The sequence below is a fragment of the Mugil cephalus genome, chromosome 20, assembly GCF_022458985.1.
Source record: "Mugil cephalus isolate CIBA_MC_2020 chromosome 20, CIBA_Mcephalus_1.1, whole genome shotgun sequence".
NCBI classification, from domain to species: Eukaryota; Metazoa; Chordata; class Actinopteri; order Mugiliformes; family Mugilidae; genus Mugil; species Mugil cephalus.
Window position 1 is genome coordinate 7,633,951 of NC_061789.1, and position 23,853 is coordinate 7,657,803.

At 44.7% G+C, this 23,853-nt stretch overlaps 1 protein-coding gene across 2 annotated transcripts in view; it reads right to left on the reverse strand.

Annotated features, from left to right (window-relative positions):
* Nucleotides 1-266: 266 nt before the first annotated feature.
* LOC124998253 (myosin-9-like) overlaps nucleotides 267-23,853 on the reverse strand; it is a 31,018-nt gene continuing 7,431 nt past the window's right edge. The window contains exons 2-41 of one of the 2 annotated variants that reach the window (XM_047572517.1): nucleotides 18,640-18,971; nucleotides 16,971-17,127; nucleotides 15,678-15,705; nucleotides 15,471-15,564; nucleotides 14,738-14,758; nucleotides 13,682-13,774; nucleotides 13,503-13,566; nucleotides 12,665-12,763; nucleotides 12,429-12,572; nucleotides 12,227-12,322; nucleotides 11,359-11,630; nucleotides 11,050-11,223; nucleotides 10,788-10,961; nucleotides 10,588-10,702; nucleotides 9,426-9,613; nucleotides 8,683-8,804; nucleotides 8,527-8,596; nucleotides 8,275-8,435; nucleotides 8,073-8,181; nucleotides 7,849-7,980; nucleotides 7,530-7,736; nucleotides 7,303-7,440; nucleotides 7,088-7,211; nucleotides 6,813-6,984; nucleotides 6,499-6,711; nucleotides 6,181-6,325; nucleotides 5,882-6,088; nucleotides 4,990-5,094; nucleotides 4,632-4,784; nucleotides 4,289-4,537; nucleotides 3,988-4,200; nucleotides 3,693-3,905; nucleotides 3,419-3,580; nucleotides 3,199-3,327; nucleotides 3,028-3,116; nucleotides 2,819-2,942; nucleotides 2,351-2,559; nucleotides 2,155-2,263; nucleotides 1,860-2,032; nucleotides 267-1,767 (exon numbers count right to left, since the gene is read on the reverse strand). In XM_047572517.1, the coding sequence (XP_047428473.1) occupies nucleotides 1,656-1,767; nucleotides 1,860-2,032; nucleotides 2,155-2,263; nucleotides 2,351-2,559; nucleotides 2,819-2,942; nucleotides 3,028-3,116; nucleotides 3,199-3,327; nucleotides 3,419-3,580; nucleotides 3,693-3,905; nucleotides 3,988-4,200; nucleotides 4,289-4,537; nucleotides 4,632-4,784; nucleotides 4,990-5,094; nucleotides 5,882-6,088; nucleotides 6,181-6,325; nucleotides 6,499-6,711; nucleotides 6,813-6,984; nucleotides 7,088-7,211; nucleotides 7,303-7,440; nucleotides 7,530-7,736; nucleotides 7,849-7,980; nucleotides 8,073-8,181; nucleotides 8,275-8,435; nucleotides 8,527-8,596; nucleotides 8,683-8,804; nucleotides 9,426-9,613; nucleotides 10,588-10,702; nucleotides 10,788-10,961; nucleotides 11,050-11,223; nucleotides 11,359-11,630; nucleotides 12,227-12,322; nucleotides 12,429-12,572; nucleotides 12,665-12,763; nucleotides 13,503-13,566; nucleotides 13,682-13,774; nucleotides 14,738-14,758; nucleotides 15,471-15,564; nucleotides 15,678-15,705; nucleotides 16,971-17,127; nucleotides 18,640-18,966 (5,886 nt within the window). In that variant the 5' untranslated portion in view covers nucleotides 18,967-18,971 and the 3' untranslated portion in view covers nucleotides 267-1,655. The remainder of the gene's footprint in view (nucleotides 1,768-1,859; nucleotides 2,033-2,154; nucleotides 2,264-2,350; nucleotides 2,560-2,818; nucleotides 2,943-3,027; nucleotides 3,117-3,198; nucleotides 3,328-3,418; nucleotides 3,581-3,692; nucleotides 3,906-3,987; nucleotides 4,201-4,288; nucleotides 4,538-4,631; nucleotides 4,785-4,989; nucleotides 5,095-5,881; nucleotides 6,089-6,180; nucleotides 6,326-6,498; nucleotides 6,712-6,812; nucleotides 6,985-7,087; nucleotides 7,212-7,302; nucleotides 7,441-7,529; nucleotides 7,737-7,848; nucleotides 7,981-8,072; nucleotides 8,182-8,274; nucleotides 8,436-8,526; nucleotides 8,597-8,682; nucleotides 8,805-9,425; nucleotides 9,614-10,587; nucleotides 10,703-10,787; nucleotides 10,962-11,049; nucleotides 11,224-11,358; nucleotides 11,631-12,226; nucleotides 12,323-12,428; nucleotides 12,573-12,664; nucleotides 12,764-13,502; nucleotides 13,567-13,681; nucleotides 13,775-14,737; nucleotides 14,759-15,470; nucleotides 15,565-15,677; nucleotides 15,706-16,970; nucleotides 17,128-18,639; nucleotides 18,972-23,853) is intronic. The other variant, XM_047572518.1, reaches the window with a different exon arrangement.

The window sequence follows — 23,853 nt, forward strand, 5'->3', positions numbered from 1 at the left end:
AAAAAATATTTTCTAACTTATTTCTATTTTGTAGTGTTTTAATTCCAGTTTTTTAAAATCGTGGTGGAAGACAAACTAAAAAGCAGCTTTCTCACCCAAATGCCTCCATCCTTGTTTACCAGAACATATGGTGAAACCGGTTCTGACCTGATTTGCCTTTGCTTTCCACTTATAGAAACCTCGCCTGCCCTCTCCTGGTGAAAAGCGACAACACTCGTCCCCATGCCAACGAACACGAAATGCACGAAAAGACGAGGACACAGAGGTAGCAGTTTAGAAAGCATCTTTAATTGCATTAACATTACACAACATGATTTCTGTTCCAGAGGTGCAGACAGACAAAATATTTGAGATTTTTTTTATTTATTTTTTTATCCTTTAGTTTATCGAAAAATGCGACCCTTTAAATCGTGAGCTGTTAAGTAACAACACGTTCCTCTCACTTTCCAGCAGTGTGAGCCAAAAGCCGACCCCGGGCACAGCTCGCATCTACTCGCATCTACTCGCGTGCGACTCCCCGAACCCGCTCTCGTGGGTTCACTATAAAAGGCCAATCAAGAGTTTAGCGCACATTAAAAGTAACGTCACCGCTTCCTGAATCTGCCTTTTTAGTACTTTACAACCTCCTGTCTCAACAAAGCTGTGCCCTGAGAATACAGTGTGTGCTGTGAGTATAAGAACTACCCCACCACCCCCTGAATTCGACCCTGAACATTAACCGAAACACTGATCATGATAAACATAAAAAAAAAAAACAACAAATCAATGCATGTCCAGAAAACAAAGCCCCTTCCCAGCTGCATTTAAGGCCCTTAGTGTGTGTTGGCACTTCCTAAATGAGCTTTAGAAACTTCTCCTTAACCGTTTCAATGAAAACACACAAAAACAGTGGTTTACATCGTTCGAGGCTAAAGTCTTTTTTTTTGTTTTCCTTCTTCTTTTCAGTGCAAAATTAAGAAATTTCCGCACAGTCACAATCACAATGCCTTCAGCATGCCAATGAGTCTCTGATCGTTACTTGAAATCTGCCTCAAATTTTTAAGTTTCCTCATGAAATGTAACAAAAAAAAAGCCCAAAAGCATAGTCACGAGTGCTAATTGCAGCTAAACTGATAGAGTACATTTCAGCGTATAAACCTTTGAGCCGAGAGCGCGAGCATAATAAAGCACTTCCATTCTTAACCATTATAAAAACGTCTGCATAAAATACAACTCTATAGATTGAGATATTACTTTGGTCCCCTTCCAGTAATCTGCCTTCATTTATGTATACTTCTTTCTTTATTTTCCTTTTCTTCAATTAGAAAAATAGATCCTAAATCAGGACTAATATAAGTGGAATGCTTCCTTACAAAAATATTTTTTCCCAGAGAATGAAAAATGAAGCAAAAGAAAAATTTTGGCCCATAATATAACGTGTGAGTGTGTGTTTTTTGTCAGCGCGACGATTGTCCGAGTTAAAACTGGTTTACATGTTCTAAATGCATAGATTGTCTCAGGACTAATGGAGGAATGAGTCCCTGTCTCTAGTCTGGATACGTTTTTTTTCTTTTTCTTCCCTCTGTTCATAGTTACAGTAATGTGAGTAATGTGTGCCTGAATGTTTTTTTTTTTTTCTTGGGTCTATTTCTGATGCAGCTCTAAGGAGTCGCTGTTCATTCAGCCTTGGGCTCGGGGGTCTCGCTCTTGGGCTCGCTCTCCTCGTCGCTCTCGATGCCGGAGGCGCGGGGAACAGTGCGGCGCACGGTGAAGGGGAGGTCACCACGCCTACGATCGAAAAAATAAAAAAGTTACTACACTGTACAACTGCTTTATTTATCTGTGTATGAAACTGCGTAATAATGAGAGGCAACCCTCACCTGAGTTTGTTCTTAAGGGTGTTGACTTCACGGTTCATGGCGTCTGCCGACTCCGTGGCGTCCTCCAGCTCTCTCTGCAGTTTCCTTCGGTTGGCGTTGGCTCTCTGAGCCTCCTCCTCAGCCTCCTCCAGCTGACGCTTCAGCTGCTTCATGCGAGAGTTCAGCTTGTCCACCTGAAATAAACCACGTGTTGCTCTGTTATGTTTCCAGTAGATTTTGATGCTCCACAGCAACAAACTCTGATTTAGTTGCCGTGTCAACAGCTGAGCTGCGAAGGAGAAGGGAAACCACTGACCTGGTCCTTGTACTGCTCCGTGTTGCGCCTCTCGTCGTCCATCTGCAGGATGACTTCCTTCAGTTTCTTCTCGGTGCGTCTCACGAGTTTGGTGGCGCCCTGTCTCTCCCTGGGACACAAACGTGACGTTTACAAGACAGAACGAAATAAAAACGGCGCCTTGGTGAGCGAAACCAGGCTGCTTTTGTTCCGTTACCTGGTCTCCATGTCCAGCTGTTCCTCCAGCTGAGCGATCTTCGCCTCCAGGGCGGCCATGTTGGCCTTGTACTTGGACTTGACGGTTCCCTCGAGCTCCTGCAGCTTCAGTTTCAGCTCCTTGTTCTGACGCTCCATCTGGGCACGAGCGCCTTCGACGCGCTGGCAGGTGCTGCGCTCGGCGGCCAGCTCCACGTTCATCTGGTCGGTCTGGAAAAAAGAAAAACAAAAAGGTAATCAATGAATTAGATTAGGGTTTGTACAGTTCTTTTGTTTGGTGTTTAAAACCAGAAATAAAACCAGAAACTGGACACAATTCTTATTTTTAAACACAAAATGAAGAAAAGAAATCTTTCTTTTGTTCCGATTATTATTTTTGATCATTTTAACTTGAAAATCAAATACGTTTCTTACTCATTTTAGAGTCTACAACCAGAAAGCACACGGGCCGATGAGCAAACAAACAAACCTGCAGCATTGACTTCTTCAGCCTGTCGTTGATGAGCTCGCTGTTGCACTGCTCCTCCTCCAGCTCCTCCTCCAGCTGAGCGATACGAGCCTCCAGTCGTCTCCTCTCCTCAGCAACCTGAGCGCTGTGAATCAGGGAAAGGAGTTCAGATATTAGCACACGAAGTCTTCAATGCACGAAGCTCACACCTAACAGCTCGTCGGTCTTACTTCTTGGCGGCCTGGTTATTGATCTCATCCTGCAGCTCGTCTCTCTCCAGCTGAGCCTGTCTCTTCACTCTCTCTGCAGCTGCCAGCTCCTGCACACGGAAGAGACGGAGTTAAACAGAAGCAGGGGATGAGAATAAAAAGCTAAAAAGAACAAAAGGTGAGCTCCCCGACCTCCTGCATCTGGATCATGTCGGCCTCCATTCCCTTCAGCTTCTTCTCGGTCTCCTTGCTCTGGGCGAGGATCTCCTCTCTGGACATGCGAGTGTCCTCGAGCTCCCGGATGAGGTCCTTCATCTGGGCCTGAGGACGGGGGGAAAAAAAAATGGATAAACTGAGCAAACTGGGATCGTGCCACCGAACTGATGTGAACATATTCGTGCGCTGAACTCACTTGGAGTTTCTTCAGCTGCTTCAGGGCCTCGTCGCGGTTCTTGTTGGCCATGTCGATTCCTGCCTCCAGCTCCTTCAGGTCCAGCTCCAGCTTCTTGCGTGCGGCCACGGCTGCGGAGCGCTGCTTCCTTTCATCCTCCAGCTCCATCTCCATCTCCCGCACCTGAACAGACATCCATTTCCCATAAATTTTTACAACATTTCCCCACATTTTTGATTGAATTCTGTCCGTTTCTTTAAATCCTGCGAGGCCTCGTTTCATCCATGTAGGTTACCTGTTTGACCAGAGCCCTCTTCTTCTCCTCGCCCATCTCGTCACGTCCCGCCAGGTCTCTCTCGTACTGGGCTTTCATGGCCTGCATGTTGACCTCCAGGCGCAGCTTGGCGTCCTCCGTGGCCTGCAGCTCGTCCTCCAGCTCTTCCAGCTGAGTCTTCATCTCCTCCATTTGCTGCTCCATCGCACGTTTAGCCTTCTCCAACTCGTGCACCTGCGGATTAAGAGGATTCGCGATGAATATGACGGCCACAAAACAAACAAATAAACAAACAAAGACATTTTTCCAGACTTACATTCTTTCCAGCGTCGTCCTTGGAGGAAACCAGGTCTTCCATTTCAGCCCGCAGCAGTTTGTTGCTGCGATCCACTTCGTCCTTGAGGTCCATCAGAGACTCCAGCTCCCGAGTCAAAGCCAGGGCCCTGGTCTCCTTCTCACGGGCCTCGGCCTCGGCTCGGTCACGCTCCTCCGCGTAGCGCGCAGAGATGTTCTTCTCCTCCGCCAGCATCTACAGACATTCAGAGCAACAGTGTTTAATGCTTTTGAAACCTGGAGGCTCCTTGAATATACAAAAAAAAAAAAATCCGTCGTCCAACCTGGTCAAACTTCTTCTGCTTCTTCTCCAGGTTGGAGACCATCTGTCGGAGATGGTCCTGGTCGACCACCATGTCGTCCAACTCCTGCTGGAGACGCGTCTTTGTTTTGTCCAGCTTGTCGTACGCGGCACACTTCTCCTCCAGGCGCTGGGTCGTGGACTCCAGGTCCCGCTGGACCCTCTTCTTCCCCTCCTCTGCAGTCTCCAGACAGCCCGCATCCTGTTCCACCTTCTTCTTCAGATCAGTCAGCTGTTTGGGAGTGAGGTGGAATGCGTGGCTGATAAATATCGTGGCTCAAAGTTGACGAATATGGTCGGAGTTAAAGCGAACGGATGCGTTTTACCTGCGCCTGAACCGTCTGAAGCTGCTTCTCGACGTTCCTCTTGGCCTCCTCTTCTTCCTCCAGCTGTTCCTTCAGGTTGTTCTGCTCATCCTCAAGCTGCCGCAGACGAGTGCCGAGCGACAGTTTCTGGCGCGTTTCTTCCTGGAGGAGTTCCTGTTGTGATGACGGGAGACGCAGAGTTACAAGCAGCGACGTTTGCCACATATAATATTAGGATTTAAACAATTCTTCAAGTGAGCCTTACTGAGTCTGTTTACTTACAAGGAACATGAAGTTATGTGTTAAAGCAGATGTGCTAAACTCTGGACCTACAGAGGAGTGTGAACAACGTTTGCGTCTTGGTTTAGTGGCAGCGTACCTGAACGTCCTGCAGTTGCGATTCCACAGCAGAGCAGTCTTTGGTTGCCTTGATGGACTTTCCCTCCACTTCGGTCAGCACAGTGTTGACGTTATCCAGTTCAGCCTGACGGCAGAAGACAACGAATAAACCCCTGAACATCTTCACTTTAAAATGGACACAACCACATAAATCTAATGTATATGCAATGGTTAGTAAATAAAGACTTGTAGTTGGGAACGAGTGAAGGAGAATGACGTCACACAGTTATCGTCATTCAACTTATAGACGTCAGAAAACTAGATGGCCCGTGTCCATGAAAGCGCTCTCCTTGTCGGAATATAACTTGGTGTGTTCCATATTTACATTTTTTTTTGAGTGCGGAGTGAAATTAAAGTTTAAAAAATAAAAATCTTGATAATAACTAATATAATTAATTGCTATAATTGTAAATGGAACAGATGGAACAGATAACTTTTACAGTGATGAAGTCTCTAACACCACACGAGGCAGAAATTTATAAAAATATTCAAAACTTTTAACTGTTTAATTAAAATGTAGAAAAAATACACTATTAATCACAGTTTTGGTTTGACCAGGTTATTATTTTTAGGCGTTGTTAGCGCGACATGGACTTGTAGTTCCAATATAACACATGAAAAACTTAAATTACACTGTAACAGCTTATGCAAGTGGAAAAATACTGTCTGTACGACCGATTTAATGCAACAAAAACTAATGTGCTAATATTGTTACAGGAGCTTTAAATTAGCGTTTATAGTCAGGGCGGCCATCTTGGTAACTCAACTTGGGGTTAGTGAGGATGCTATGACTTTGTGAGTAGAAAACCTGACTTCGGCAGACGCTCCAATTGACAAACGTAACGCACCGAAATTGTTTCAAACTCTTGTACCTGCACTTTAGTGAGTTTCTCGGCCAGCTCCAACCTCTGGCGCTCGCTCTCCGTGTGCTTGATCTGCAGCTCCTGGACCTGGGCCTCAGCCTTCTTCCTGCGATGTTCGGAATCTCCTTTACCCTGCATCAGTGTCTGCAGCTCGATGGTCAGCTCGTTCCTCTCGGACTCCAGGGCCTGCTTGGCCTTCTCCATCGACACTTTGTTCTGCAGGGACGGAGGCAAGTGGTAATTGTTTTGAGGAGAAATGAGAAATAAAGAAAGCAAAAACATAAGTGATATTAGCTGTGATGAAGTACCCTCTTAGCCTGCTCCAGCTGCTCATTGAGCTCATCGAAGGCCTGACTGTGCTTCTGTCTCATCTCAACCATCTGCTGTTCGTGGACTTTGGCTTCTTCGTCCAGAGTTTTTTTGAGCTGTGCCACCTCCATCTCACGTTTGGCCCTACACAGGAAGAACAGAGGTTAGTACGCTTTGTTTGAGCGACCTCCACCCTGAGAAAGATGAACACCAACAAGGCTGCAGGTCCATGAACAATTTAAATGTTCGTGTATTTATGTGTGCCTTTAAGACTCTTGAATCTTGAATTATATCTGTACCCGCGCCACCATCTCTACCTGAGTTCTTGCTGAGCAGCGGTGGAGTCATGAGTGTCCTCTAGCTCGGTCTTGAGAGCCTCCAGCTCTTCTCCCAGGTCCCTGCGGAGTTTGTCTGCTTTGGCGCGAGCCGCCCTCTCCAGCTCCAAATCCTCCTGCAGCTCAGAGAGCTGAGCCTCCAACTCGCGGATCTTCTTCTGCGCCAAGTTCTTCTGCGCAGCCTCTTCCTCGGTCCTTAAGGTTGGAAATAAGTCAGCGAAATATCAGTAAAAATAGGCCACACTTCTCAAATTACCAATACTCCAGAAACAACAATCTTAAGAGTTCACGCAGACCTGGCCAGAGCTGCCTGGAGCTCCTCTTCCTTCTTGGCTAGCTGGGCGCGGAGCTCAGCGATCTGGGCCTGCAGCTCGGCGATGTGATCGTGTGTCTCGGTGAAGTCGCCCTCCAGCTTGCGTCGGTTCTTCTCCAGCTCTTGACGCTGCTTCTCCTCTCTGCGCAAGCGGTCTAATGGGGGGAGAGAAAAAAAAAAAAGAAGAAAATTACAAGGATGAAAAGATAATAACTTAATAATACCTTGTTCTGTTTCTCTATTGGCCATTCTCCCTACCCTCTAGGTCTGTGATCATGGCCTCGTGTTTGTTCTTGAGTTTCTGCAGACTCTTAGATTTCTCCTCCTCCTCTGCCAGGTTGGTGGTGAACTCAGAGATCCTCTCCTCAAGCAACTTTTTCTCCTGGATTCACAAACGATACATTTTTAGGTTATGATATTTTCAAAGCAAGTGAAATGCTCGTTTATTTTCCAGTCATTATTTCCAGTCTAACCTTGTTTAGTTTGTTGTTCTGGTCATCTAGGACCATAACGTCTTCTTCCACCTTCTTTATCTTGGCCTCCAGAGTGACCTTCTCCAGCTGCAGCTTCTGCCTGGCTGCCTCCTCCTCATCCAGCTGCTGCTCCAGGTCCTGAGGTTTAACAAGACACGACTCAGTCAGGTGTTCAGTGTTCGAGAAATCAGTATTTATTCCGTCCAGAATGATCTTTTCTCACTTACAGAAATATTTTGCTGCATCTTCTTCTTCTCCGTTGTCAAGTGAGAGGCACGCTCTTCCTCCTCCTCCACCCGGGCCTCCAGGTCGTGAAGGATCTCCTCCAGCTCCTGCTTCTTAGCGGCCAGACGGGCTCTCATCTCCTCTGCTTCGGCGCAGAGCTCGGTTTCTGCCTGAAGCTGCTCCTGCAGGGCCATCTTCTCGGCACTCAGCTGCAAGCGCACCGAAAGCGTTACTTTACTTCAAACCAAGAATAAACGACAAGCCTCAAAGCCTTATAAGTGAACTGAAGAGTAGGAACTAGTCACGAGTCTTAAACTTTACCTGCTGCTGTTTTTCCTCCAACTCCATGAGCTGCTGCTCGGCATACATTTGCTTCTCCTTCACCTTATTCAGCTCCTCATCCTTGGCCTGCATCTCCTCCTCCTGCCTGCTGACTTGCAGCAGGGGCTTCACCTGTGGACAGACGAAATGTGGAATTAGGGAGGGATTAGAGAGGAAAAGAAAGGAAATGTGAATGAGCAGGATGCAGGAGACGGAGCTTTTACCTTGGTGAACAGCCTCCACCACTGCCAGTTCCTGAGTTTGAGGTAAGCGGCGCAGTTCCTCTGGATCACCTTCATCGCAGTCAGCTGCTGCTGTCTCTTGGCGAAAGCCCTGAAAACATTAGATAGTTAGCGTTCATATCCTTCACATTACCATTATTATAAAGAGAAAAGTCTTCAGAAGGGGGCGGATATCTCCTCTTACTTGCGAGCCACGTAGCCTCTGCACCAGGCCTGGAAGCTGATGATGATGTCTGTGATCTTCATGTCCCTCTCCTCCTCCAGGTGAGCGAGGACTCCGGCTCTGAAGAACACTTTGCTCTGGCCAATGCGGTACAGGTTGGGATCCAGCTCCAGGCTTTTGATCTGACGGTCAGAAAAGAAAAGCGATCAATCGCGCTGAAGAGGAAGCAGCTATGAAAGGAATCTGGCTACAATCTCACAAGCCCTCTCTTACCATGAGCACGCAGGCCTGCTTTCCGTCCATGAAGCCCTTGGGGATGGCGTTGGGAGTGAGGATTTCATACCTAGAAGATGGAATGTCATTTATTTTTCTTAGCACGACCTTATAAATAAAAATAAAAAAAACAACAATCTGTCACTAAACCGTTACCTCTGCCTGAACTCCTGGAAGACGATGCGGTTAGGGAAGCCCTGTCTGCAGATACGGATCCCTTCCAGGACACCGTTACACCTCAGCTGGTCCAGAACCAGGTGGGGGTCCAGTTTACCAGCCTGAGGATGAGGAACATCAGTAACATCAGAACATCAGTGCAGCAACAACATAATAATAAGTTTCCAACAACATAAAAGCGACAAAGTACTGAACTAAACTGAAAATCTTTCACTTTCGCAACACGCCTGAAGATTAACAGAAGATAAGGCTAATTACACTAATGACAATATTAAAAAAAACGTGTTTTTAAATATTTGAGGTGTATAGGAGTGTTAACAAAGCACTGGAACATCTTTGAGTAACCAGCAAAGTGTCGGCTACAAAATTCAAATTGATCTTCACTTGAACAACTAACTATCTGTTCATAAAACCCCTAGAGCCATTTTATTTATTTATTTTTTAAATATTTGCCATTTCCTGCATCCTCTCATTAGAAATCTCGCTGCCATCTCGTGAGACTGGTTTTGCCTGACTAGTCTCATGTGAGACCGCACAACGAGATTAGTGCACGTGTATTTAAAACAAGCAAGAAGTGAAACTAGATGTAAGATAATTGTGGGGAATGCAACAAATCTCCCAAACCAGAGACAACTTCTGTAGAAAAAAAAAAAAATCTATTTCATAACTAAACGTTTTTAGCTCTAAATAAACTGAATCAGACATCCAGCCCTATGTGATACCTTCTTCTCGTGGTTGGGGATGATGCAGCGGACAAAGTTGGGATTTGTGTTCCTCAGTGTGGCCATGAGCTTGGACAGCTGCTCCTTGTACAGCTGGCCCACGGTGCGGAACATGCCCTTGCGGGTCTTGAAAGCACCGGGCATCTCCGACATGCCAGACACCTTATCCAGGCCCACGATGCGGTCGACTGGAAAAGCAGAGAGGAGGGGAAAATGGGGGAATAGGGATAGAACATTATGCAAGAAGTCAGCAGTGTTTCATTTGATAATCTGAATATTTAATCAGGCAAACTCAAACCAAATGCACGTCACAGAGAGGAATGAATATGACCGTTATACTGTATCTCCACTTCCTCCCGGCAAACACACACCGGGAGAGAGGATCAGTGAAACACCACTCAAACACAAAAGTGAATGTGGAGGGAACTCAGGAGGAGGACGACGTAAGAAGTCGGTGAAGTGTGGAAAGGTAACACACCACAACACAAATAATACTCAGTGAATGCAGTGAGTGGAGGGTATTTGTCAACTATTTGTCTGAGTGATGCGTGATGATTGACTTAAACTTGTATGTGCGTCAGGAAGGTGACAAACCAAACCCATGCAGTATATACCCATTGCTGCAGTACCCATGACCAACACCAGGAGTCCCTAAACAACACTATTACACAGAGGGAGAAAAGGAGAGTTCAATGACAGAGCAACAAGTGATAAGACAACCAGAAAAGTTTGTTACTGCACAAAGAGCTGGTTTTAGACAGAGACGAGTCATATTTGGAAAAAATTATGAAAAAACGGATGAATGGACACATGACAAACATCAGGAGAAAGAAGGAAAGTTGTATGAAAAAGAGAAACCTTTTCACCTGAATCTGAGTGCAGGATAGGAAAACGCTGATAAAAATAGGCTCTCTGGCAATTCTTTACCTCTGAGTGCCAGCGAAAGAGAATAAATAAATAAAGACAAGACGGAACGGGGCCAAACAGAGGAAGAAATGGATGAAAGAAGTCGGTGGGATTAGAAAAAGGTAAAAACAAAGGTTCCACACGCCAGACAGTAAAAGAGAAAGAAAGCGCGATGAACAGAAAGCCAAAAAAAGTCATCGACTACTAGAGAAGCGATGATTCCTGGTTAATATCGGCAAAGCGAGGCTCAACTCACCGTCCCTCCAGAGCTCGGACACAAACTTGTCGGTGGACTGGTTGAGCAGTGTGGCGACGTTGTCGTTCAAGGGGTCCATGTTCTTCATCAGCCACTCGTCCGCCTTGTAGTCCACCTGAGGAGTAGATGTGTTTTAGACTCACGTGCAGCCTAAAACAAGCTGAGCTTTCGCTTGACGACGTATCACGAGGACAGTTTACCTTTCCAGCGTAATGGATGATGCAGAAATCAGCTTCATCCTTCAGTTTCTTGGGCTTGAAGAACTTGGGGTGCGTCCCCTGCTCCTGGAGCACCTTCTCCACAAAGCTCTTGTCGGTGGCCTTGGGAAACCAGCACTCCTCATCCAGCAGAGCCAGGATACCAGGGGGGCTGGCCTGGAACCACGAGAGAGAGAGCAGTTAGCAGACGGGACGGGGATGAACATGTCGGCAGAGGTGGGAAAAAGTTAAAAAGGACACTCACGGGTTTCTCGATGAGGTCGATGCAGGGCTGCAGGTCGAGGCCGAAGTCGATGAAGCTCCACTCGATGCCCTCCCTCTGGTACTCCTCTTGCTCCAGGATGAACATGGTGTGGTTGAAGAGCTGCTGCAGCTTCTCGTTGGTGTAGTTGATGCACAGCTGCTCAAAGGAGTTCAGCTAAAGAGGCACGAGAGAATAATGATTACGGTCACGGTTGACGCGTGAAATACATGCACATACATGCCATTTCCTGAACCCTTCCAATTAATATATATTGGATTTAATCAAATTAGCACAACAGTATTCATTTACCTCAAAGATCTCAAAGCCGGCAATGTCCAGGATGCCGATGAAGGAGGCTCCCTGCCTCTTGGTCTTGTCGAGGGCCTTGTTGATCCTCATGACGAGCCAGCGGAACATCCTTTCGTACGTGGCCTTGGCCAGAGCCTCCACAGCGAACTCTGCCTGCTCCTGGGTCTGGGCCTTCTGGACGTAGTCTCTTCCCACCTTGATCCTGGGCGACAGGATGGCCCGGGTGAAGTCTGTGACGTTCATGCCCATGAGGTGGCACACCTTCTGGGCAGCTGCAGGAGGAAAACAATTCATATTTTATTAAATATAGACGGAACTTCGTTTCACCTACTCTGGGATTGCCATAAAATAAAAGAAATTTGGTTTGGTTTAACAAAACAGGACGTGAACCACATCAAGGTAACTATTACACTAAGACCAAAGGAGTCATGTCTATCAGGAGATTCATCTAATTTGATAAAGTTTCAACTAAGGCTTAAAAGCTCTTCCTCTCGTTGTACATGATCACAAAGTAAATAATTATGAACAATTGGATCTGTTCAAAAGCTCCATTAGAGAAGGAATGAGGCACTGAGGCAATGGATATAATGAATATAATGAATTTAGAAAAAGTGGCTTTTAGGTTTATGTTGCATGTGAAGTTTGTCTTCTGAGATTTAATAAGATACGATGCTAAGACCAGTGGGAGGGGGTAGTACTACTATTATTATTATAGTTATTATGCTGATTATATGTTTGCAAGTATAAATATAAGTATATATATGTGTGTGTGTATGCGTGTGTAAAGATAAAAAGTATATTTAAAAAATATGCAACAGCAAAATTATCAGCTACTTATGAAGATGCAGAGGTTGAAAGTCTGACGTACCTGTGTTGTCGGGCATGGAGGCCTGGTCTGTGTGGCGTTCCTTCTTGAAGTTCATGTTTCCAAGCTGGAGAACAGAGGCAACCACCTTCAACATGCCTGTAGACAGAGAACAATCAAGAGCATAAACATCATTTTTTTTTTTAAGGATTATTACAAAACCATTAAAAAATAGAAAAAGAAACGTGAAGAGCAGCCAGCTGACCTATCTGCTCGTCCTCTGGGATACTCATGATCCTCATGGCCTCCAGAGTCTCTGTGAACAGATCCTTGTCCTGCTGCCCCGGGATCGTGACGTTCCCGTTGGAGAGGAAACGGTAGTTGTTGTAATTTTCAAGGAGGAGATCGGCTGAAACGCAAGAGGAAAAAGTTCCCTGTAAAAACCTCAAACATCAAAATGCCTCCCGTCTTCGAATGGAGTCTCACGGGCGACGTTCTTACCGCGCAGCTTGTCGCCAGCGCCCGTGAGCAGGTAGTAGAAGATGTGGAAGGTCCTCTCGTCTTTGGCCTGGCGGATGGCACGAGATTTCTCCAACAGGTCTAGAGGTCAAACCGGTTAAGGCCAAGTTCTCTGATACCACCATGACTCAACACGTTTGTTCATTGTAATGACACTTTGAAACTGACTAAGTGATCCAAAAAATAAACAAATAAATAAGAACGTTAATTAGAATTACCACCTCCCTGTAAAATAGCTACTTTGATGTCGAGCGGTTTTGAGGCTGGTGAAAATTGTGGGTGTGTAGGTGGGGCAGGAGATCCGATCTGAGTGCGATTTGTTTTTTCCTGAGTGATAACAACTGCAACATGTTAGAATGATGTCATGCTGAAACTCTCGCTGGATGTGGACCATTATTATTCTTTTTTGTAGTTAAGAGTGATATCCACCCTAAGAACACGATGGACTCACGTTGACACACGTTTTTGACTTTATTCCCAAAAAAGGGAAGAGGAAATGGTCTTTTGTTCATGTGCTGTGTTTCAACCCAGGCCGCCCTAAATTAAAATATAATTTAAAAAAAAATAAATAAATAAAAATACCCCAGACCCATAATTTACTGTAGGATAGTGAAAATTAATTTCATAAAAGTTCCCAATTGGCCTTCCTGATATAAAGTGTAAATATATCCTTGAGTCTATATGGAAGTTTCTGTCAAATTTGTAGATTATATCAAAATGATGCGATAGATATCATGTTCACATGGATGAGACGGACGTACAAGTGAGTGAAATGTTTAAAAAAAAAATTAACAAGAGAAGCAACGATGTGACAGGATACAAGTCTCAATATTGGCTCCAACGATGTAACCGTTGACATCAAAGTTGATCCGAATGAATTTTCCCTTGGGGAGAAAAAAAAACAAACATTTAAATAAACATTTAAATATTTAAGTGCAACAGGTTCATAGGTAAACTGATCTTCACAAGAAACTTAAAAACACTTTGATATGTTCTTACAAATCTGGAGGAGTTGTCATTTTTGACTGTCTTGGCATTTCCAAAGGCTTCCAGGATGGGGTTAGCCTGCAGCAGCTGCTTCTCTAGCTCCCCCTGGTGGAAACGAATAGAACAGCAAAGCAAAAATAAGAATCAATGATCCCGTCTGCAACACTACAGGAGGATTGGATGGATCCAAGTAATGATCCGTCTTAAACAATATCACCTTGTTGCCAGAAAAACAATTAGTTAAACATGTTTGTACTTTTTTCTCATGATGTACTTACGTCCGAAGGGATGGGACAACAAAACATTTAAACAAGTGATAAAAGCAGGGATACACACACACACACACGCATAAACCAGCAACACACATCACAACCCAAGCATTTTATCCCGACATGTGTTAGTGACCAAATCAGCAAACACCCCCAAAAACCGTCTTCACAAACCCGTCACCTGTTAAACCAGAGCAGTTCAGGGGACGACAAGGACAAAATATTCAGAATATTCTTATACTGTCCTCACGTATGCTGTGTGTACAGAGTGACTTAAAAAAAATGTTTGTTAAGGCACAAAAATAAGCCGCTCGGAATAACAGCGTCTATCCAAATATCTGACTGCGTCGTCGTCTGCAAATGTCTTTTATGAAAACACACAAATGTCAAAAGCAACAGGAGAAAAAGCGGCTTTTAAACTTAGCACAAAGTAGCGAAAAATTCAACCAGACAAATATGAATCCATCTTAAAATAAAAATACTCCGTGTTTTTTCCCCCCCAGCAAAGACCACTCCCTGTTATCCTACTATTGTCTGGCTGAATTTTTCACAGGAACACAAACGGCTGCCACTGAGCTGCAAACAAACTTCCTCCTGACTTCCTATTGGCTGGCAAAACATGTCAACTCTGCCCTTAACACAAAGTGACTCCCACAACAGTGCGCTCCAGCAAAAAGGAGGAGGGGGAGGAGGAGGAGGGGGGGTGAGGTTGGGGAAGGAAGGTGACGACAGAAGCAGGTGGAGGGAGGGGGAGGGGGGGTGAGGAGGAAGAGTGAATGAAAGGGGAGAGTTAACTCACATGTGACAGGACCGAGCTGTTCTGTTGATGGGAAGAGAGAAATACAACAACCTCAAAAAAAAGGGATGATGGATGTGGTTTTCATTAAAAACCCCCAGAGGGTCACTTTCAGCTGCCAGGCCAGATAAGGTTGACGTGACGTCAAGTGAGTTTTATTTCTGATGAGTCGATGCAGTGAAGTCGGGCTAAGCTAAACACGTTCGCAGATAAAGCGAGGCCTCTGGTCTGTATAATATGTCAGCGCGTACTGGGAGACTTTTAATCTATGCTACTGTTTTTCCTGTTCCTGCAGAGCTCTTATCTTGATCTGCCACACTTCCAATACAGACTGAAGGAGTTTTTAGTTAGATTGAGGCCGGCATCTGCTCAGTAATAAAATATTAGCACTAAATAACCATTTTTATACTTAATTTCTCTCTGGGAGGAAGGAATAAATTCTTCAGGAGAAACAGCAACATGACGGTCAACTACTAATTTAGATATGTTCTAATTGAGGGTTGTGTAAGTTCATATTTAGTATCAAATCATGAGTTAATTTGGATGCAGAATGATTCAAATTGGAAAAAAATATATATTGTCCGTGTAAACGTGACGTTCCTGTAAAATAAAATTAGTGTCACATGACAATGCGTCAAACAAAAACAGCAAAAGTAAGGGAGTGATGTGAGATGAGGGGATGAGGGGATGAGAGATGAAGGTCATCAGGGCTGTGTGGGTGGGAAGCAGGACCGACCTGATCTTTCTTGGTCTTGTGAGACGAGGCCACGTGAGCCAGATACTGGATGACCTTCTTGGTGTTCTCCGTCTTACCAGCACCAGACTCGCCTCTGTACGAGACGAACGGGAGAAAAAAAAAAATAAATGGGTTGTTTGAATAATGTTGCTACAACAAAAAGAAATGCTTCCGTAATATGACAACCACATGTGCAACAACACTTACGTGCAGAGAATGGACTGGTCTTCACGATCTGCAATATATAAAAAAAAAAAAAAAAAAGAGCAAATGTGGATTATGCTGACATGCTATCATCACAGTGCATTCAGTTTTTTTTTTAAGTGTACAGCAGGAAGTACACAACCACAGACAGGAAATCAATATCCGGTTTCCTGTGACAGCAACTCGGTGCAGCCGGTGTTCTAATTACCCTATCTGGCTCCGGCAAATTGTTCAAGCCATTTTTTTTTTTTTTTTTTTTTTTCAGGAGAAGGCGCACAATTGGTTTGGAGGGAAGGAGCTTGAGTGGTGTGCATGACAGATGCACAGAGCACATCAGGTAAACACGCCAGAAAACAAGTCTACGTAGAAGAGTTGGGGAAACAGAGGCTTATTATTGGCGCAGTTGCTCCGGAGGAAACACCAAACAGGAACCTCAAGTGTTGATCCACGAAATCTCAAAACAGTGAATAATTATGTATAACAAGAGGTAAAAGCCTGAAAAAACACGGGCCAAACACAGGAAATCTGTATTAGTGTAACGTTCAGGCAGGATGTTTGTTCAGCATCAGGCCTGAAACATCAAAATGGAGGTATGTCACAGCAGTGAGCAAACAAATGTGGAGAGTACATTCCCTGGATATCCCCAAAAAAAGAGACACACACTTGTATTTTGTAGCCATGTGTCCAATTTCTTAAATCTGAAGGGTTAAGCTTCAGGACATGTGGGGTTATAAAAATGATTCGGGCAAACACTTAAGCTAAGAATATCCCAGGACTGATATAAGTACCAATATCCTGCACTCATGCAGTCGTAAAACAGCCAAGATAAACACCTCTTCTAATCACGGGACCTGGGGTCACAATTAATAACCAACACTTGGCGCAGATGTAGTTTCAAGCCGGTTCCAACAAAAAGATGCACTAGACACTATTAGCATGTAGCATGATGCTCATTAAACACAAACGGGCTCTGAGAATATCTGAGTCTGCTCAGCAATAGTCACTTTTGGAAACACCACCAGTGTGTTTTGGCTCCATTTGAGGAGTTAACCAGAAATACAACAAAACAATTCAGTCAATATTAGCTGCAGCTGTGAAAAGATACATGACCGACAAAAAAAATAAATAAAAAAAACTGACTGCAGATACTCGTATCAGTACTGTACATCAATAAGTACTTGTCCAATGAAAAAAAATCAGAACATCTTTAACATGAACTCAAAGCAAAATCTTACATCCTGTGTGTCATTTCCTTTATTTTAACGACCTTGTGAACTCTTCTCACGCCTGACTTACCCTGCATCATGCTCCTGTAAGCGGTGTCAGTGATGGCGTAGATGTGAGGTGGCATTTCATGCCTCTTCTTGCCCTTGTACATTTCGACGATCTCCTCTGAGTAGATGGGCAGGTTCTTGTATGGGTTTATGACGACGCAGAAGAGACCGGAGTATGTCTGCAGGGCACATAAAAGCGACCATTAGAGAGAAAAAACCTCGAACATGGTATCTGTGGAAGACGAGTGCGTTGGGTTTAACTAGTGTTATAGATAGATACACAACACTTGCAGGCCAAAATCCTAGAAACCAGATGTGCAAATCTGTATTTAATGTGCGGTACATGATGGCGATTATGGACTAGAACATAGGAAATGTCATAGTAATTTCATGTTAGTACAAGGGTTTCCTCCAAAAGGCTCCTTCCCAGAAAACAGATAAGCTGTAATTCAGTTTTATTTTATTTATACGGCGTCAATAACAATTTCAAATTGTCTGGAGAGGCAGAGCCCGAAACCCTACGCCAGGCCTACGCTGCACTCTGCATTGACACAATAATGAGCCCTTCCCATTCCCCATCACCACTGGGCTGAAGGTTTCTCATGAACTCTGATTTATGCAATTATGTAATCTCAGCCCCACCCAGCTGCAACGCTGCGAGCTTAAACGGATGAGTGACCTTGGCATTGAAAAAAGTACAGCTACATGTAGTTTAGCCAAGTCACATCTCAGATCTACATGACAGAATTATGTTTCGATCAGAAACAAAAATACAAAACTCTCCTCCTTTCCCTTGTTTAAAATCCACTAAATCTTACGGGGATCTAGTTTCTTATCTCCACATAACTTCTGAGTTTTTTTTTTTTCTTTTTCTTTTCTACATTCCTGTGCTGCCCTCCCAACATCTCTGTACCAGGCATCTCTCTGCCTCTGTTGTACGCCTGCTCTCCCCTGAGAAATGGTCAATTTCAGGACTACAGAGGCTGGAGCCACTCAAACCAACCGTAGCCTGGGTTTTTTTTTTTGTTTTTTTTTTTTTAAAGGAACTAGGGAGGGGACGACCGGCTGTGTTGATATGACCGGGTCACAACTCAAAGTCGAAGGGACCAAATCACTCCCAGCCTTGAAAATGGGGGGGGGTAAATAACATAAATTAAGGGGGTAGTAGTGGCGGCTACGACACAATTTACATTCCATGTCCATCTTTGTAAAAAAAAAAAAAAAAAAAAAAAAAAGCTGTACTCTCGGGGTCCCGCCTTCTCTAACTTTTCACATCTTATACTCTGGACTACATTGTTTCCTGCTGCTTCCTGTTTATAAGATAACTCCAAACAGAGAGACAGGGAGAGAGAGAGAAATTAAGTCGACGGAGGGTAAACAAGACACAACTGGAGGCAAAAGAGAAGAAAGATAAAGGAAGGGGGAGAGGCAAAAGGGAAACTCAAATACCGTAAGTGGTTTAACAGATTGTAAATTTTCTTTGCGATGGAACTTTGGACACAATGGGCGACATTGAACAATGGGGCTTAATGAGATAATTAAGAGGTTGGGCACAGAGATATAGAGAGGGTTGGAGGCGAGCCATGGCTGATTGTTTTCTATAAACCAGTGGGGACTTTCTAACAATGGATAATTAACCGCAGTGCATCATTTGCTGTGACATTACATTTCAAATTGGACTCCATACTCACGTAGATGAGACCGGAGTAATATCTCTCCTTCAGGTTGTGCAGCACGGACGCCTCGTTCAGGCAGGTGAGCTCGGCCATGTCCTCCACCTTGCTGAACTTGGGCGGGTTCATCTTCTGGATGTCGTCCTTGTTCACCTTGATCTTCTTGCCAGAGTCTGCCAGCTCCACCACGCACTCGTCCCCGTGCTCCTCCTTCACGGAGCCGGACTCGAAGCCCAGGCGCTCCGACGGCACCCACACCAGCTTCTTGGAGGCCCAGTCGGCCTGCGCCAGCGGGTTGTTGACCATGTTACGGTCCACGTACAGAAACTTGTCTGCGTCTGACATGGTCGCTGTTTAAAAAAAAAAAAAAAGAGAGGAAAACAAGGAGTCAGAATTATTAACCACGTTCATTCCTATCAAATCTGGAGGAATCAAAGCAGCTCTGGTTGGGTAAATAATTGTTTTGCTTTGCTTGCTTTGTGACCCTCTCTATTTTCACAAGCCATCTCTAAGGAATGCTAAGGTCACCGCTGATGGGATGCACAACAGGAAGACTGCGCTCATGTTAGGTTTTGTTGACATAAAACACAACCACGTCAAACTAACTCCCCTCCGGCCTTTGGCTATCGGCCGTGAATGCTTAATCAGATCTCCAGCCGCCGGACAATTGAGGTGACAGAAGAAAAAAACATGAGCCCAAGATCAGAGGGACTCGAGTTCATCTCTCGGCGGAGATGCCTCCCATATGGCCCGAATGCTTCAATACCGATGGGAAACCCGCGAGGAAGCATGTGTTTGTCGTCATGTTCCTACTGTCTGTTTCGAGGAGGAGGGGAGTGGAGTTGACTGTGCGTGATCTTGAATAGATAAGAGTGAACCAGTGCAAGAATTACAGCCCTTATCAACCAAGAAGTCCCAGGAATGAAACCCAGCAACTAATAAGGAAACTAAAGTCCCCTTTGTAGATTTCTGTTTGTGTTGTTTTGGTTCAGACAAAGCGTAAAGAAGGAAGATAAAAGTTTTAGCTGATGCAGGTATTTGTTTTTTTTTCCCCCCCACACACACACACACTTGCCAAACCAGATTGTTGTATTCCTCTTTGTCAACACAATTCACACTCATTAAAAACCATTAGTAAATATTCATTCTGGTTACACGTCCTCTTGGTTGCCTTCCAGGTTTCAGTTTTTCATAATCGTTTTATTGTCACCAACTTTGGTACAAATTGATTTCTAATATTATTTTAAGTTCAGTACCACAATGTAACTGGATTATGAAACTATGTGTCAACTGTACAGACTCCCCACTCTACAGTTGGTTAAATGCCTTTAGCCGTATGAAAAGCAGCATCTGGCGACCTAATGGGGAGGGTTTAATGCTCCATTCATCTTCTGCAGGCCACAATGAGACGGTAGGAAGCTCCTACAACTGTCAACACGTGTAGAACACTTACAATACACAATTCATGCAGCAGCATTCGCTGTGCACTTGGACGACTTGTCCTTGGTTCTCCGTGTTCTGCTGTAAAAACAATGAGCTGGGAGGGGAACTGTCAAACCGAATAAAAACTTCTCGAAATGGATTGAAGACAAAGGCTTTACGTTTAACGCATGCATGTCTGTTTCATATCAAACGCAAACGCACCGAGTACATAACTGAAACGACAGTAGAACTCGGAGCGCTCATAAAAAACAAGCTGTTGGCAGTTTAACCCATATAGAAAGTGACTAGACAAGTAAAACCAGTAATGAAGAAGAAAAGAGGCGAAGCACCCAACCGTAACGAGAGCAGAGACACTGCAGGCCATTAAACGAACATAGAGAGACGCTGCAGGCCATTAAACGAACATAGTGTGCTTTCACCGACGACCGGTGCCCCAGACTTTTACCATCTCAATTATCATTCCAACACCGCAGGACCATGACACCGTTTTCCCAGCAGCACCAGGGTCATTAACGTTTCTCAACGTTCCCTCACCTCTGACGTGAAATCCAGAGCTGCCCCATGCATTCGTATTTGCACACACTGCGCTGCTCACATGTAAACACTATGGAAATCACGTTCGAGGTCTGGTTCAGCTTGTGTAAATGTGTTTCATATAACAATGCGAGTAATTTTACATTGTGTTGTGGTCCGCCGAGACCCGGCTCTGCTGCCAAATTCTCGCACTCATTATAAACACAGCTTGAACATGAGTGGGACTTTACGGCTAGCACCCAAGATCGTTAAATTTAAATTTAAGACACTGCTGTACAACAGAATCTCGTCAACGAGGGGATGCTCCGTGACCGAACACAAACAAATCGTTCCTAAAGTGTACTGAGAAAACACAACAATCTCTCGAGGGTCTTTCAAAAAAAGAAAAAAAAATAAATAAATAAATAAAGTAGAGATATTTAACATGGTTGTGTCGGTTCCAGCACATTAACCCTGCCCTGTGAGAAAGAAAGCAGAGTGAAGCCACTCTTCTCATGACCCCTGCCTCACTACGGCCGACGTCCATCACCGGTTCACTCCGCCTCCCAAAACTAATCGCCGGTGCGTCCTCCCCATCCCACAACAGAACGTGGGGCAAATTAGTCCCGCTACGCCTCTCAGCTGGCTCCAAGCTTCCTCCTCTGCCTTTCAGTCACCGTCGTTTCTTAGTCCAGATCCCAGAATCCTCTCGCCAACCCCCCTCGTGTTTATCCAGTCCTTTCAGGGTCGCATTCCTCCCATACTCACCCTTTATCAGGGAGAGACAGTGAGCAAAGGCATTCCACAAATTTCTGCCCTCCATACCTCCATCTTTACATCCTTTTCAGACCTACTTTCTGGTGTTCCTTCCCATTTAGTTTTTTTTTTTTTTTTTTTATTCCCACCAATCTCCTTGAGGATTTCATCCCCTCGCACTTGCATCACGGCCGTGTCCACTCGCATCAAACAGCCCCCGCGTTGAACGTATTAGACAGTCCTCCCATGCTCCTTTAAACATTCGGATCAGTCGGCCACATGCGGAGTTAAATATGTGCCTCGACCGATAATCCCTGTTGCTTTGTCGTCTGGCAAGAACAAGAAGTGAAACAGAACGGGCTGAACACACCCAAAGCTCGGTTATGCTTGAGCTCGCCGTGTCTCAAAGCTGCTCGGAGACACGTTGGCCGTATCTCAAACACTTCTAATAAATAAAGCCCTTGACCCCGTGCAACAGATGCCGCTTTCGAGCAGGAATTACGTGCCGGGTCACTGATATCAGTGATTGTTAAGATTATTCCTTAAGAGGCTGCAGATGTTTATAACAGTGATCATTTTTAAATGCTTATTTTATTATCCCATTAATCTATAAAAACACCCGGAGAAAAAAAAGGGTAAATTTTGAGTCTTGCCAACCGAATGTGGCTTCCTAAGTTGTTCTTTTGCTCCAATCAGTGGACTGAAGCACATCACTATCACCTAAAACAAAGAATACCAGTTAAGTATCAGTAAAGAAAAGACACGAGGCCGGTCTGTTGATGCCAACCACCGTCTGACTCACATGCTTGACACAGATAACTCAGTGACACACTTCGAACTACCTCTCTCGAGACTAGAACGAGGACTAAATTTACTCCGATGGCTATTCTAGTTTGACAAGCGCTGTTCTATATAGAAAGTAGAGGGAAGAGGAGGGATAAAGACCTCCCATCAGCCGCTTTTAAATCTTTTCCTTTCCTCGTGGAGCTTCACAGATACAGGCTACATCCGCACCAATACAAAACTCAAACTTAGACCCTGTTTAGTCCAGATTTTCTATGTTAGGTTAGAGAAACAACAGCTATTCCCATATAAAATCAACTGTAGACTTAGATAGCATTAAAACTCGTACTAATTGTGATTAAATAGAGGAACCTCCAGGACTTCCTTTTGGGAATGGACACTTTTTATTGTTTGACTAACTTGGCAACAGTAGCATAGGAAGTTGGGACTTGGAGGGTAACCTCAGGTTGGTGACATGCAGACCAATCAATAAGCAAAGTCAACTCAACATGGAGAACCAGTTAAAGGAAACGCTGGTCATGTTGTACACGACTGTTCTGCCTTCATTTTTATCACACAACTACTGCATACACATGCATGAGTCAAGATGTTATTTCAGCAATTACCCTACCCTGAAGTGTTATCAGCCCTGGATGGCTATTGTTTTTGTTTTAAATGGCATTTTAAACGTACTAGTGCGACTGTAGCCTAATGACCGAGGATCTTGGAAACTCCTCCATAATCCCGCAAGAATCGGTTTCCCCGAATCCCCGGTCACCGAGGAGCAACACCTGCTGAGAAAACACGACCTATTCTGCAGAGGCCCGTTTAAAATGAGATTAGCTGCTCCAGATATTCATAACGAGGATTACTCATTAACAGAATAGATGGCAGGAGGTAGGCCACACAGAGATTTTTTTGCCAGGAGTTATTTTCAGAATGACTGAATTTTATGGGACCTGACGGAGATACCATTAAAGGATTATATTTTTTAAAAAAATGCGTTAGCACTGACTGCCCCGTCGAGGGGTAGGCTGCTTTAAAGAGGAAGTGGAACCGCAAAATAAATAACACGAGGAGGAGGTCGGCTTCTAAAACAGGATCACAGCAACCAGAATGTGGTCACAAACAGAGGAAGTAAGGCAGGGGCCCGGGACTTTAAGATGTGGAGTAGGAACGAGGACAGGAAAGCAAAAGAGGAGAGCTGCAGAGCGTCCTCCTCCTCACTCCTGCTCAGAAAACAGGTCAACTCTGGTCTTTATAAAGCCGATGCAATCCATCCATCCATCGGTCAGACTCCATCTCATTCCTTTCCACTTCGCCGATTCTCCCCGAGTAACTGCAACGGCGAGGAATCGTGACAACCCGCCGCCACAGCAGCTTGACCATGTACAGTCAAATCTGCTCCAGCGAAAAAAAAGGGGGGGAACCCATAAACCAGCCGTGCTTTGTTGGCCGTCCCATTGGCAGGATTATTAATAGAATAGCAAAGTCTCCCAACAACTACATCCCTTCATTACATCCGTCTAGCCTAAGCTGAGCCAAATCTGTTGTTTTCTTCAAGCTGAGGATATTGTTTTGCACTGTTGACACCTCGGACCGTTTGAATTTGAACGTTTAAAGTTGCTCGTTCCAGCAAATCCTCCAGTCTGAGCTTCACTACTTTCATCCCCCACACTGATCATCTTCTCTGCAAGTTCACTTTGTCGACAGTGAATGCCAGACTAGGGCTGGTAA